The sequence below is a fragment of the Marmota flaviventris genome, chromosome 8, assembly GCF_047511675.1.
Source record: "Marmota flaviventris isolate mMarFla1 chromosome 8, mMarFla1.hap1, whole genome shotgun sequence".
Taxonomy (NCBI): Eukaryota; Metazoa; Chordata; class Mammalia; order Rodentia; family Sciuridae; genus Marmota; species Marmota flaviventris.
In genome coordinates, this window is record NC_092505.1 from 4941632 (window position 1) to 4957388 (window position 15757).

The 15757-nt window shown below is 48.1% G+C and overlaps 1 protein-coding gene across 1 annotated transcript in view; it reads left to right on the forward strand.

The window, feature by feature from the left end:
* Positions 1-15757, forward strand: part of Dscam (DS cell adhesion molecule) — a 563164-nt gene that overhangs the window by 523275 nt on the left and 24132 nt on the right. The window contains exons 28-30 of the mRNA XM_071615768.1: positions 3111-3141; positions 9308-9423; positions 12893-13042. Of these exons, the coding sequence (XP_071471869.1) occupies positions 3111-3141; positions 9308-9423; positions 12893-13042 (297 nt within the window). The remainder of the gene's footprint in view (positions 1-3110; positions 3142-9307; positions 9424-12892; positions 13043-15757) is intronic.

Here is a 15757-nt window from a genome sequence, read left to right on the forward strand (position 1 = left end):
ATCACTCCAAAACCTGAGACTGGAGCCAGGGAGACCAGGGAAGATGGCGCCCACTCGTCAGTGAGACATGAGATGACGAGAGCTGGACAGCAAAGGCCCTGTGGGCAGGTTGCAGGAGGAGGCTGGCCAGTGCCCAGCAGCAGCAGCAGCAGCCCCTGGAGTGGCCGATGGTCCCAGCTCTGTCTACAGACACAGCACATGGTAGCATCTGTCTAAGGCTCCAGGGAAGGATCTCAGCATTCATTAGGAAGCTGGTCTGAGAAGTGATCATGTCTCCTAAGATTCTGCAATTCCTGGATATTGCGAAGTTTTGCTAACTTGTCCCGGTTTCTCTTCGCACCCCCCGAACAAGCGTATCTGATGTGACCCCGCATGTCCTCATCACACTTCTCTGTGGGGACATGAGACCCCTCATCGCAGCTCTGGCTCCTCTCGCCAGCTTGCTTCCAAGTCTGTCTGAGCAGTGCACCCAGTCCTCCAGCTGGTGCCAGACACCTCAGCTCTCCGCCAATCACTGACCCTCGTCCCCCCGCAGCCCTGTCCCTGACCCTGTCGCTGGACTCCCGCCTGCAGAGCCCATGCTGGCTTTGGACTCCCACGGTCCACCTCCTCCCCCTCACACCCAGCAAGGCCCTGACCGCAGATCCTGTCATCCCCTTGTATTATAATGTCACCTCCCACCCCTCAGGTCTCTAGTGCCACCTTCACAGCTCCTCACTTGGGCCTTGTAAGGTGCTATCAGCAGGCCCAGTGCCCTGTCCCTCCTCTGAGCAGCCCGACGAAGGTGAGTTGGCGGCGTCCACACCCCGCCACCACCTTGGCCTCCTTCTCCCACTCCCCTTGGTCCAGGTGAAGGCCTCCAGATCATGGCCAGTAATTCTCCTTAGCCACATAATGTCTTGACCACCCCAGCCACCACCAGCCTGGAAACGTCTCTGTCTGGTGAAACTGACCCAGCCTGTTGCTCTGAACACACACATTCTTCCAGCACCAGAGAATTCTGTGTGGAGCTGGCTGCCCACTCAGTTACGCTGCATTCAGCTGGCGTAACTCTTGTGTCCTTCCAGGTCCTTCTTGTGTCCTTTCTGGTCTCTGTGGGTCCACTCCCTCAGCCTGCAGGGCCTAGCTGTCTGCCCTTGTATGTGTCCCTAAGGGTCTGACTCTTATCTGCTGTAGCCCTTAAAGGAACTTGAGGAGAGTGGTGAAAAGAGTTTGACATAGATGGCAGACATGTGTCCCTACTTGGCTGCTAAATGAATCCGAGACCCACTTTCTTCATCTCCAAGTTGGTCCTGATGGCCCCTAACAGGGACTTGAGTCCACAGTCCTAAAATAACCAGCACAAGCCAGATCTCTAGAACATGCTCAACCAGCCCGCCCAGGCTCTCCAGACCCCATCACTGTACTTAAAACACCAGTTCTCCGCGTATCCAAAGGTGAACTTAAAAGAAGCAAATCTCTGTTAACGTAATTTATCTCAGAATTTCAAATAAAATTTAAGGGGTCATAGTAGCTAAGACAGAAGAAGCAGGAATCTGCTTGTGAGTGACAGGCACGGAGGGGGGGTATCTGAGATGGTGTGGGGCGCTAGGCCGGCAGAACAGCTGTGCCCTGATGCCCACTACAGACAGGCCAGGGCAGCGTGCAGCTAGGGCTATTCCTATGCTGGCCTCTAAGGCTCCCTAGTACAGTGGTAGGAAAGATCACAGGAGAGCAAACTCTAATGGGTGCCCGAGAACAAAGAAGGATCGCAGTGGGTAAGTCAAAGCAGCCGAGGGGAGAGCAGTGCCAGCAGGAGTCCGGGGCGTCCTCCTTGAAAGGGTTTCCTCTTCAGAGTGTGGTGGTAGCCACCGTTGGGTTGTGACAGGAGCTAATTAATCCCAAGCTTCTGGCACTTCCTATGTGCACACTTACTTTGTAAGTGTTAAGTCATTCAGGAAGAGCAGAAATTCATTCTATTTACTTAGTCTCTGCAGATAAATATAAAGACACGAACTGGGAAATTAAATGCTATTTTTCTTCCTTTGCTTTGCAGTGTGGGTGGAGTAGATGGGACCTGTTTCATTTCCCAGACTGAACCCATCTGTGTGCAAAGCCGGGGCCCCCGTGTTGAGGTCCCCTGGGAGGAACTGGCATGGCTGGCTGGAAGAGCCGTGCCTGGGGTCACAGGGTGCCAGCCGCTGTGGGTTGTTCCGTGGCCACCTATGGCCTTCAGTGCTGCTCCCCGGAGGCTGAGTACAGTTCGACGTCAGCCCCGGGAATGGGGTGAAGAGGCTCCCCATGCACCTCTTCACTGCAGAGCCAGATTCGCCTCTGGAAAATCTGTTCATTGAAAGGGACACTTAACATCAACACTTTTTGAGAGCAATGAAAGAAAAACAAAATGAAGGTTTTTGTGTTCTAAGAAAGGAAACCTCCATTTTTGCCAGGACAAAAATGTATAAAAAGAATAAATTATATTTTAAGGGAAATGAGAATTTCAAAATGAGATCACTAAGAAAGTATATGTTTCTCCTACGATATTTTTAGACAGGGTTTCTGATGTCAGAAGTGATAACCAGGTCTTGGTAAATAAAATCCTCAGAGGAAATGAATAAAGTTTAATTTTTGAATATAAAATAAACAATGAGATGTCCAAAAAATGGCAATAAGCCATTTATACAATTCTTTGACCAGCCCCAGGGATGCAGCACTCTGTAATAATTCCATTTAATAGTGATTTGTAGTGTTGTGAGCTGTTTAATTCTCATATTTTGGTAATGCAAAGGGTGGGTATGTACACTATAAATGGCATACTTTCAAAATGTTAATTTCCTGACTACTGAAAATAAAACGGGGTTTTCCAGAAGTGACAAATAAATAGATTGTACTAAAATTTTAATAGATATCTGAGATTTTATGGCTGCAGGATCGTTGTGGTATCTTTCTATAATAAATAAAAGTTATAAAAGAGTCCCTTATAGAACAAGGAATCCATAAAACTCAAGGTCATCCTTCAAGATCTTACCAGAATCCCCCTTGTCATCTGACTGTAGGATGTGTATTATCAGTGCCTAAGTCAACGGTAATGAGCTGTTTGTCATGTACTAACATTAACTTTCTTTCCCCAGATGCGAAGAGTTTAGCTGAAATGCTCATGAGGTAAGAACACCACCCGATGCCCCAGACAGCATGCTTAATGGAACCACCACTTGGTGATTTCTCTGTTCGTCTGTTTGTTTGTTTTAATCATGACAATCTGAAATTGCTAACACACTTCATTCCAACATAAATTTCCATTTCCATTCTAAAATATCCATAGAAAGCCTATTTGCATGTGTAGGTGCCAAATAATGCATTTTTATACAGCCAAAGGGGGTTGTCTCCTTGGCTACTCGACCAGCAGGACATTTCCTATTAAGTGGGGAACAAAAGGGTACATCAAAGGAGCTTTGGTTTTGCCATCACCCAGATGATCTACCTTTGAGGCCAAGCTTTCTTTCTGAGTTAGCCAGGTTTAAAGAAAATCACAAAAGGAAACGTGTTGGGCACTGTGCTCCTCAAAGGCTGGTAGGGACAGGTGTCCTCACTTCCCAGGGTGCCTTCCACTCCCTTCCATGAGGGCAGCCAGTGGCTCCCCGTTGCTATGGCCCCTTCGCCACCTGTCCTGCAGGTTTCATCAACTCTGCTGGGAGAACCAACACCATGGTTGCCCCATTTGTAATAGTTGAGCAGAAGAAATGAATCGAGGTCACTGAGTAAGTAGGAGAGGTTCACAAGAGTAACAAAGCTTTGCTTGCACATGTCCACGGTGCATGCATGATGAGAAGAGGACCATGTCCCCAGGCTCTCCCCACCCGGTCCCCCTCCTCCCAACACTCCGCCTCCCCACCTGCCCAACCTCCTCATGTTATAAAACCTGGACCCCCCAGCAGCAGGCATTTCCTGGTGGGGGTTAACTGGCCGACGTGTTGCCTGTCCACAGTGTTTCCATGTCAACTCTTTTACAACGTCATGATGAAAGGAAAGGAGAAAAGTACAGGCTCAGAGTGGAGGAAATGAGAGAGAGAGAGTGTCAGGACCCTGACAGTGAACTTGAGGTTGCCACGATAGGATGATGGGCATGGGAGAGAAAGGGGACGGGCTGGAGGTCTTCCCACTCCCCTCCCACCGCAGTTGGCTTCGCTTCCTCCCTGTCTACACATATACCCTGGTACATTTGTCACTCACGAGAAGCACATGCCACATGTCAACAGCATCTTTAGAGACAGAGGCTGAAGAGCAAGGGCGCGTGGATCTCGTTTCCCGCGGGTATCTTTGGACTTTCTGTTTTCTTAAAACCATGTGAACCGTGGGTAGAACAGTGGCCTGGAGGAATCCAGGACAGCTCCAGGACATCTGGGGAGTCATCAGAGGAATGTCTGCCGTCATTAGGAAAACAGAGGCAGGGCTCAGACTTCTTGTTTTCTTGGAGGATGGGGTGAGGGGCAGGTGCAGCAGGAGCTGGAGGACTGTCTGGCCACGTGAACCTGGGACTCCCTTAGAGCTTCCAGTGGAGGGGTCCATGGGGCGGTTAGTAGCAGGGATCTGGGACTCGGGGAGAGGAGGGCAGATACAAGATCACTCCTTCCACGGGGCATCTAATTGCGAGGTCAGACTTTCACAAGAGACGAGGAAGACCTGCATGCAATGCCTTAGGCCATGTCTCCTGGAAGTTCCTTCCTGTCTGTGAGCGAGTAAGAGCACAGGTTTGCCCTGGTGTGGAGAAGATCTGAGAAAACCCCTGGAACACAAAGGAGCAAGAGTCAGCCCATTCGTCATAACTGAGCTTCCTGATAGAATACATTTTCTCATGTAGACTCAAAGCTATGAATTCGTTGACATTTAAAATGAAGAGGTTGCACATAAAATTTGATTTTCTGGTTTCTGTTGAAAATGCTCTGGCCACATGCACGCAGCCTGGCTGAGGAGGACTGCTGGAGTGTGCCCTTGAGACTGGGCCTGATCTTTGCTCACCTCAGGGGCCTCTGGCCCCCAGCAGGGCTTCTGCAGCTCCCAGAGAGGGTGTCTGGGTGTGCTTCTCCCCGGGTGGGCAGCACTTCAGCCCAGGCCTCCCCCTGGTTCTGCTCCCTCCCTGCTTGTCCAGACACCTCTTCTATCCCCGCCAAGACATCAATCCTGCCCCTGCCCAGAGGCTGCATGACCCAGTCTTTGTCCAGTAAGGATGCTGTGCTTTTTGCATTTCCTGAAGTCCTAAATGCATCCCTGCCCCTTCTCATCAGTCCTGGAGCAAGACATTAGGGAGCATCCTTTTCCCCCCAGGACGATCACCATGATCGGAAGGCCAGCTGCTGAAAAGAGCAAGGGGGGATCACAGCCCTGTCAGGGGACGTTGCCAGCAGGAGGTTAGGAACACGGAGGCCAGCAACCATGGTGTCCTAAGAGGGTTGGGCTGGTTCTCCTCCAAAGGGTGGAGTGACTGCAAAGGAAATTTCCACACTCCTCAGAGAGGTGGCTTCATATGGAATATGTTCAGACAGACTGCTTTTACTCATGACAGCTCGGTTCCATCTAGGTTTGGCCACTCACCTGGCCAGGCAACCAAAGACCTGGTCAATTTAGGACCAACCATATTTCAGACGTGGCCCATGAATTCTAAGTCGGTCATGTTCACTGGTGCAGAGGATGCAGAATTGCTGTCCCTGATCCTTACTGCTGCGTTCTCTGGACCGCTGAGGACTTGGCAGGCTGGTGTCCCCATGAGAACAGAGAACCACAAGCCTGTGTTCTAGGCTTCATCTGGCCAGAGCTGTTTTTCTGATTTTGAGCAAATCATCTTACCTCTCTGGATCCCACTTTCCTCATCTAAAACTATTGTAAACTTATTCCTGGCTTTGTCATTCTGTGCTCTAGATGAATAGAGCGTGTATGTTTTAATGCTGTTCCACAACGTGCCTGCATATTTCAGTGGCATGAGCTCTCCCAGGCTGGAAAGCAGATTGGCCCAACCAAAGGACAGGCATAGACTCCTGGACCTCCAGGGGTCCCTCACAGCACCTCACCCCTCACTGGGCTTCATGCTCCCAAACACCCATCCACTTCACCCAGAAAGGACAGACCTCACCCATCACACCCAGATAGAGATTTCAGCTTTATATGTTTAAGCAAGAATACCTTTCTAAAAACACACCAGCCTTCTGAGAGATGAAACTAGATTCCCCTGACATTTAGTATCCAAGGACCAGTCTAGTAGAAGGGCTGGTTGTCAGTCAAGTTCAAATGAAGCATTTAAATTACTTTGGCTTTTATGATGTGCATTTTTTACACATATAATAAAAAATACCCACCTAAGAGTTATGATGAGATATGTTCCTAACAGTCCCACAATCATTTTGCACCTAAACTATGCTCCATATTGTATTGGAGGGGGAAGTGGCCTCTTCAGCCATCTTCCAGGGTCGTAGTGACACAAGTCATTCATTGGCTGAGCTGGGAAATTCTCTACCTTCTTTTTTTTTTAATATCTCCATTTTTTAAATTTGTTTATTTTTATGTGGTTCTGGGACCGAACCCAGGGCCTCACACATGCGTGGCAAGCACTCCACCACTGAGCTACAACCCCAGCCCCAGAAAATTCTCTACCTTCTAAGCTGCCCGCAGCTCTCCCCACCACTGCCATTCAAATCCAGTAGCCAGGTGGCCAGTGGATACTCAAAGATTGTTTTTCAACAATAGCGAATATATTTAGCAAGATTCCTACATTATATAAAAGAGGCAATTTTTCCTCTACTGTGAAGTCATTCAGAATCCTCAGGTTGCAAATGAGGTTTCTTCAACTAGCATTTTTAAGGCACATTGCTGTTATTATGTCCCCTGTTGCACTTCTTGAGGATCACCATTCACAACGATAATTGACCAAATATGGCAGCAGATGTTAAATAATGAAAAAACTTAGATGGGACCCAGTCTGTTAGAAAGGGAAGGCTATCAGTGACCCCAAGCAAAGCCTTGGAGACATGTTACTCAGCTTTCACCTTTTCCCCCAAATAACTTGATTCATTTAATAAATATTTATTGAGCACATTGCTTGACCACCTATATTCTAGGAATACCAGAAACAGAGCATATGGACACATCACTGGGGAAGTGAGTTTTCCATTGGGAGAGACAGATAATGAGTAAGATAAATCAATTAAGCACATTTAATTGATTCAATTAAATTGATCAGATATATGCTAGAGGACAAGTGTCAAGGAGGCAAATTAAGTGGAGAACGAGGAAAGGGCCTGGGAGGAGTTCCCACAGATGAGTCTGGGTCACCTTGCAAGAAGGGAGGGAGCCGGCCACGTGGGCGGAGCAGCTGTTCTGTGCCCAGAGACGGCACGTGCTTAGCTTCAGCATCTGGAGGGTTCTGGGGCTGCTTTCTTGCCTTCCCACTGTGGGGCCTGGCAGCACTGTCCCTCGAGAAGAAGGAGGACTCTTTCTCCAGCCTCAGTGGCCCTTGTTCCCAAGGTGTCATCCTGCCCTGTCTTTGCGCCAGCCGGTGGCCCAGAGCAGTTCTTAGGCGAGCTTCCTGTGCCGGTCTGACAGCAGGCCTCATTGTTGTTTAAGAATAGCCCGCGCTTGCTGCTCATAGTTGTTTAATAGAGCAGCCTCGGGCTGCCTCATAACTATTCATGATGAGCAGAAGGAACTAGCTCACACTTCTATTTTTGGTACAAGGACAAGCTCAAGTCCCTAGTGGAGTTTCTAAACAGATCTTTTGGATATCCACAGAGGAGTAGTCCCCCATATGTTTTTGGGAGATGCAACTTGTCTGAGCATGACATAAACGCAGCCCCGGGCTCTTCAGGTTATTATGCAAGTATCTGAGTCTTTACATTCTTTTTTTTTTTTAATTCTGACCAACAAAATGAGGAGTTGGTTAAGCCATTTAAAAGAGTACAGTCTCCACACTCTATACCCTAAGCCCCGTGAAAAATCAGGCCACAGGGCTTGAATGTGGGCTCTGCATAATTAGCATGATGTAGTACATAACCCAGTTACTACACTGCAGAGCAGGAAATCTGGTTCAAGATCAAGTCCTCTGAGGCCTGTTGCACCTTTCAGAAGTTGTCTTGTCCATGGGATGTTTTGTTCATAATCAGATGAAGACAGAGGTGTATAAAACATTCAGGACACTAACAATGGACTGCAGCAGGCCGGCACCCCAGGAGGGCTTGAGTGAACTCGACCTTTGGATTACTAACTTACCTCAGCCCTGTAGTTCAGAAGGGATGAGGAAGGCCTGTGGAGACGGAGCCCACGACTCCCCAGGAGCTGCCTGGCTGCAGGGAAAAGCGTTGGAGACCCGAGTGGGGACCACTCTTGTTCCCTATTGGAATTAGCCAACTTGGAGGTAAACCGTCACCAAGTGACCGAGGCACAGACTTGCTTCTCCAACGAGATTTTGAGGACCCCTGAGCTGGATTCATGGATGCCATAGATTATTCATTGATTGAATTATCCAAATGATGGATGCTTCTTATGGGGGAGTTCAGTAAACAGTATTTAAACATCTAGGAAGTTCCTAGCATTTTGCCAAGACCGAACAGCCAGCCTCCTGATGTGGATTGCTAATTAGGGCCTTTATGGGCTTTCGTAGATCTCTGCACAACGTGGAGTTTCTCTTAACTGCAGGCTGTAACTGAACATGATGGTAGCATGCAGTTTCACCACCTATTTCCATTTACTTTTAGAGAACAGCTCACTCCAAGAGTAATTTTCTGGTACACAAATTTTGAGATAAAATTATTATAGTAATTGGGTTTTTTCCCCTATTCCAAATGCATTATTGGTTAGGGAAACTAACATCAGGGAAGCTAACAAGGTTTGTGATTTGTTACTAGAACGAAAATAAACTGGCACCACATACACACACAGATCTGTGAGTAAGAACGCCATCTGATGACCGCTGGGCACACACACCCTCCCTTACCATCTCCGGGATATCATGTACTGACCAATGAAAACATTGCTGGCTTTAAAATCACTTTTCATTTGTCTCATTTATCTTTTACACATAAGAAATGGAAGGTTTTTAAAGGTTCTATCGATATTGAATCAATCTCTATTGACAGTTTGTATTTTTGTATTCTCCTTTGCTGAAATTTAATATTAATAAATATCCCTTGAATAAGGAAAAAAATCTCACATCTTGTGCTTTTCCCCTCTCTTCACCCCCAGGGCTTTTGCATAGGTATAAATGAATCGAGTTGTGTGCAGGCACACATAGACGTGGCCTGACAGGGGACTGGATGTTCATGTGTTCTCTCTTTTTTATTCCCAGCAAGAATACTCGGACTTCAGATACCTTAAGCAAGCAACAGCAGACCCTGAGAATGCACATCGACATACCCAGGGCTCAGCTTTTGATTGAGGAGAGAGACACAATGGAGACCATTGGTAAGGTGCCCCGTCCACCACCTCCCGCCATGAGACTGCTGCAGCCTCCTTCAACACCCAAACCTGCAGCGTGTTAGACAGCAGGACCCCTCAGAGCTCCATAAGAGCAGAAGTTGACAAGAATAAGTGGCATAATGTGAGGGAAGCTAGCCTACAGTGCTCACCTGAGGCTGGAATTCCCCAATTCTGATCTACTTTGGATCTTTCCCAGGGAGGATATTGATGCTTCTCCAAAAAAAAACAAACATCTGTAATCAAACCCAGAAGACCCACACAGGGAAGCCCTGTCCTGGAGATCCACTCTATGCTTCCTTATCAGCTCGGCTGCGGCCAGCTTTCATTAAGTAAACATTTATACTGAACACTCACACAAGGAAACGCCATGGCACAGGTGTCTGCCCTACTTCCCAGCACCCCTGAAGCATCCTGGACCTTGGGAAACACCCAGTTCCTGCGTCCCACGGTTTGGGGATAGCCACTGGTGTGGTGCTGTGGCTGCCACCCAGAACCAGGTGTCCTGACTCTGCCCAGCCTCTTTACCCTCATTGGCAATCAGGACAGCTGACAGGAATCCAGAGCCCCCTGGTGTCCTAGATCTCCATAAGCATGTCATACTCAGTGTATTGCCGAGTGTCATCTTGCCAGCTGGGGGAAGCTACTGCCTTCATATCTGAGACATGGAGAGGTTCCCACAGCTGGCCAGGGTCACACAGACTGCAGCAGAGCCAGGTCCCCGCCTGGCCACCTGTGTCACCACTGTGCCATCTTCCTTTGGTGACAGGCTGTTGCCACCTGCTTCAACAGCAACAGGCTGCCTCCCAGGACCCTCACTTTAGCAGTCACGTCAAGCTTTCCAGAACCCAGGGAACAGAACAGATTGGAGGCAGATGCGGAGGCTGCCTCTTTTCCACTGAGGTGTGTGCTGCCAGTGAGCTCAGGCAGCCCTCTCCTGTGGTCTGGATGCCGCTGCTTGACTCCTAGCACATTTCCCAGGTACCTCCTGCCAGGAGGGCAGTGGAAGGAGGTCAGGTGGGCAAATGTCTCCTCCACGACCCCCGCCCCTCTTCTGCCCCACTGGCCAGAGGCCATCTTGGTCTCAGGAGTCGTAACTCCAAAGGCCTGGGCTTCCCTCCCTGAATTTACATTTGATTTGAGCATAGCATCACTTAGAGAAAGGCTGGTCAGGTCTAAGGTGGCCCTCGATCAACTGGCTTCAGTTAAGTACTTACTCCCCACCTGTCTGAAGAGGACCCTTAGGGCTAAAATGAAGGAGATTGTATTAGTTTGCCCAATGAGCATAAGCCACCATGCTTTTATTTGATTCTTCTTTTTCCAGTGGCATACCTGGAATCCCTTTTATTTTAACTTTTAAAATTTATTCCAATTAGTCATACATGACAGTAGAATGCATTTTGACGCATCATACATAAATGGAGTATAACTTCTCGTTCTTCTGGTTGTACATGATGAAGACTTACACAGGTTGCACAATCATGTAAGCGTGGAATCCCTTTTATTTAACTCAATAGACTGAGCATTAAAACTAAAATGTCCTTTGAAACATCAGCTCAAACTCTAAAGGAAATACTTGTGATGATGTACTTTTCTAATCCCTTTGTGGACATCATTTAATTTAACCCTTGCAGCCAACATATGACAAAGGTGACACTTTTATAGCCATGAGTGTAGAGAGGGCAGAGCTTGTCAAGATCACAGTGGTTACATAACGTGGTTGAGGTATTTGCTAAGCACGCTGCACTAGACCCGTTAGAAATTCTCAGTTAGCTGTTAAAACAAAGAGCTGGGTGGGTCCTGTGAGTGATGGGTGGCTCCCTGGGAGCTGGCCTTTGCTGGCTTCACATCAGAGGGTGCCAGTCATTCCTGCATGATGACCTGTGGGCAGAGATTCATCACGACCCACACAGGATCATCGATGCCAGACAGTGGGTCGATGGCAGGTTCTAATTATTGGAAATGTAGAACCGTGTTCTTTAAAACGCTCTGGGCTCTGGCTGTAAGAATCCAATATTAGACTGTCATTGATCTCAGTCCTGAATGAACAGTTCACCTCATGACGAGGCAGGCTCCTGGGATGTCCCAGTCTAGGTTTGTAACCCAGCCATGCACATCAGTGGGCACTCTGCAGCGGGCTGCCCACCAGAAACCGCAAGGCATCACATTAGTATGAAAACCAAATGTAGATGTGAGGGCTCTGGTGCCCACTCCACTGTGAGAAGCCATCCCTGTGGACAGGCCACCCCCTCTGAGGGGTTGAGTGGTAGCAGAGGGGCCAGGCCTCCCAGCTGGGCCCCGGTGCCCGCCCGGGTGCCAACCTGTGCCTCACCACCCGCTGGATGCTCACAGACATCTTGGCAGCCTTTTCTCAATTCTCTGCCAAGAAATTTGATTCTAACTTCAAGAGGCTTTCCCTTCCTGCCAGAGCCTGAGTAATTGGATTTTGTAAGGTTCACTCTGTTCAGAGCCTTTTTTGGGCACGGAGGCCTAGCTGTGTTGTTTACGACATTCACATTGCTGTCCCCGTGTCAAGGTCTGCTGTAGCAGGGCCCCGCTGACTGATTAAACTCATGTGAACATCATCTCGGGCTGTGGTCCTTGAAAAATGGAAGGAAAATCCATAGATCCTAACCAGTTTCCCCTGGAATAAAAGAAGCCGTGTAAGTGTGAAAAGTTATCACAACAAAGTACTGTAAATCCTCAGACAATCAAATAATGACACGCGGCCCAGGCAGCGGCTGCTTCCTTCTCTGAGCACTGAGATGTGCAGGATTCACCTGATCCCAGGCTCCTGCTTCTCTAGCCTTCAAGAGCCTACGCCCATAGGACTTGGGAAATCTGACAAGTGAGTCATTTTAGAAGTCAATTAAAGCATGCACTAGAGTAATTAAATCTCAGAAGAGGTGGGAAGAAAAGGAGCATACCTCAAGTCCTTTAAAGTAGAGGAATCGATAAGTTCTGAAGACTAGCTGTTCTCTGCTCCTTCTCCCTCCAAACGTCTGCCAAGTTGGGTAGAGAACTGCAGGGATGTCACACTAGTACTACGAACCCAGCTCCCAGCAGGCAAAGGGGCCCTTCTCTAGCAGCCACGTCTCTGGGGACGCTGGCATCCTGACAGCATATCAGGTCAGCTTCTGCAGACACATCAGCCCAAGACTCTACCAAAGAGCAACCCAACCACAACTGATGGCTAAATGAAAGAAACAGAGCCCAGGAGAAGAGAGTGTCCTCTGTGCAGCGACCATTCTCTGCAAGCGGGGCTCCAAAGCCAGCCCCTGAGCTTCTGAGCTTAACAGGATTATTCTAGGTGCTCACTGCTTTATCTTTGTCACTTTAGATGAGGTTATTTTACTGACATCATTACCAACCCAAGTCCCTAGGGAAAGAAAAGGCCAGGGGGTGGCTTAAAGGGAGGCTAATGTGCTTGGCTTTGTGTCTTCCTGCTCTTCTGCAGACGATCGCTCCACAGTCCTGTTGACAGATGCTGATTTTGGAGAGGCAGCTAAACAGAAGTCCCTGACGGTGACTCACACGGTCCATTACCAATCTGTGTCTCAGGCCACTGGGCCCTTGGTGGATGTTTCAGATGCTCGGCCAGGAACGAGTGAGTGGTCACCTCATTGTAATGTGTGGGTGTTATCAATGCCAAAGGCATTGACCTTCCATCCCTGTCAGATGAAGGTGTGGGGCTTTTCACCTGTGTGCCTAAGAAGCAAACAGGTATGAGGAGGTCTCTAGTAAAGAGAGATGCTCTATTGTGTGATCCTAGCTATTATTAGAATCATGTCAGCTAAAGCCAATAATGCTTGGTATCAGTGTAATAGGAAAAATGCTAGAAATTTCATGTTGATTTTTAAAAATTCAGACAACACAGGGAAAGGTATAATTAGCCTCACTGGACTTGGGATGGGAAGGTGATGTCATATGTGTTTTCTTGGTATCAGCTCTGCAAGGACTCTACTCACAGAGTGATCAGACTTCCTATTTTACTCTGGGTCTCAGAGAAGTTAGGCAAACAGCCCAAAGCTCTGCACATAAAAACAGGGAAACCAAGATTCGACTGTTATTTGTCTGTCCCAGAAGCTTGTGTTCTTTCTCCTGAACACCCTGAGAAAAAAATTATAGTTCTGGCTAATCTGGAGATTATGTTGGTTTTAGTTATTTGTATTTGCATCCATAATATATGGAAATTAATTACTGCTATGAAGTTAAATCCTCTAATACGTATCTAGAGCTTATTAATTAGATATTCTTGTTTCTTCATAATTGAAACTGTTCCTAAATCTCTTTAAAGACTGAGAAATTGATGTCCTGATTATATTCATTTTAGAGGCTTTGATGTCTAGCTTTTAAATCTCTAATCACTCTCTTTGCAAAGATGTATGTTCTTAGAGTAATGTGCTATCATTAGAAAGAAAGAAATATTATAATAGTGAAAGTTATTCTTCACGAATTCTAGCTTGTAAAGAACTCAGGAGTGCAGAGGGCTCCATTACCAAATGGCACTGTGATACACAGCAAAGAGATTTATCTTGTATCAAAATTCCTTTGCAACAGTGTCTTTGGGAACAGTTGAAGAAGTCCTTTGTCTCTCCCTGTTGTCTGTCCTCACCTGCTTCCTTCTTGGATGGCATCAGTACTTTCTGAAGATGCGAATGGGCAGTCAGTGAGGTAGCTTGGAGGGCTGTTTCTGCAAGCCTTGCTCCTAAACTAATGCTGGGAGTCTTGGGCATGTCTCTAGCCCGTGACTTCCCCTCCGTGATCCACCTGGTCTGGCTCCCAGCTACACCAAGACAATGCTCTGAGAGGTTTCTGAGCCGCTTTCACTGATCATTAAGGGGCAATTGTAGACCCTGGTTCCAGATGGGTGCATTTGAGGCTCCAGAGTTCTTTAGGCTCGGTCCCCAATGGACACTGCTGGGAACAGTAGCAGGGAGAGCAAATAGAGAAAACAGGCCAGATGCCCCAGGCAGTGTTTCCCGCCTTTTGGGTACATCAGAGTCACCCAAGGTACCTCTTTAAAATAGAGTGATTCCAGCGCTCTGCCCTGGAGATTCTGGCCTGATTCTGGTCTGGTTAGTGTAGGGTGGGGCCCAGGAATCTGCATTTCAACAACCTCCAGTGTCTCTGATGTGGGAAACCTCCCTGAGTGTCCCAGAGATGTCCTGGAGGAGGCAGGAGGAAGTGTCCCCTTGCCAGGCAAGTGTCCTTGAGCACCACAGTGCACCACAGTGCAGGCTCCCTGCAGCTTGCAAGGCTCTCAGCACATCAGTTCCTTCTGCCAGGTAAAAAGTAGCAAGCAGTTCCAGCTCCCTTCAGTGTGCACTGGGCAGAGAAGTGCTTGAGGGCTGGTCACAAATTGTGAATGGAAAAGAGGCAAAGACACAGAAGCACTGGGACCTTCCAACTGCATGTATGAAGCCCCAGAACAATAGAAGTGGCTTTGAAGGCATTTAAAACATCAACAGAGACATGGGTCTGAGTCCCAGGCAGAAAATACAAATCTGCATAAGGATGGTGAGTGGCAGGCCGATGCTCACCCACATCTCCTGGCCATGAAGTTGTAAGCCCACGGGGAACTTGAAGAAATCATGCATTCACACTGAAAACTATTTATTCAGGTTTACTCTGCACACATGGCTCCATGCTCAGCAACGGGAATATGTCATGACTGAAATACAGAAGCACATTCATTTCATTCAGGAAGGCAAACGGTAAACTGGGAGCTAGAGAACCTTTTCTCAATAAGTGCTCTATGAAACCGAACAGAACGAACACGTGGAGAGCTGTTGGGGATGTGGCAGCTGCCGGAGGGGGCTGTCCCGGATCTGGGTCGTCTGGGAAGCCTTCCGTGGAGGCGCAGGTAGGAGCCAAGGTCAGGGGAGAGCAAGAGCTGCCAGCCACTATGGGAGCAGGAGGGACGCCCAGAGACTCCAGCATGTTGGGGATCAATGCAGCCCCGAGGTTCAGTGAGCGGCCAGGCAATGGCAAGAGAAAGCCGGAGGGACAAACGGCTGGGCTGTCTGTAGGACCTCCCGGGCCAGACCTCTCATGTGTGCCCATTCCCAGAGTCTGGAGTGTTCTCCTGACTGTCACACAGGAAGCACCACAGCTGAGAGAACAATGTCGTCTTTCCTTTGTGGTGAACTTCATGAATGATCTTCACCAACCCCAACGAAGCTGCTCAGATCCATTCATCAGACTGATGCCCACCTTCCCCCGCAAATGAAGCTATTCATTTATCATCTGCAGAATACTCTGTATTGGAAAACGTCTTTGGGATGAGTTTTTTCACTAAATTTTTAAAATCTATCTTTGG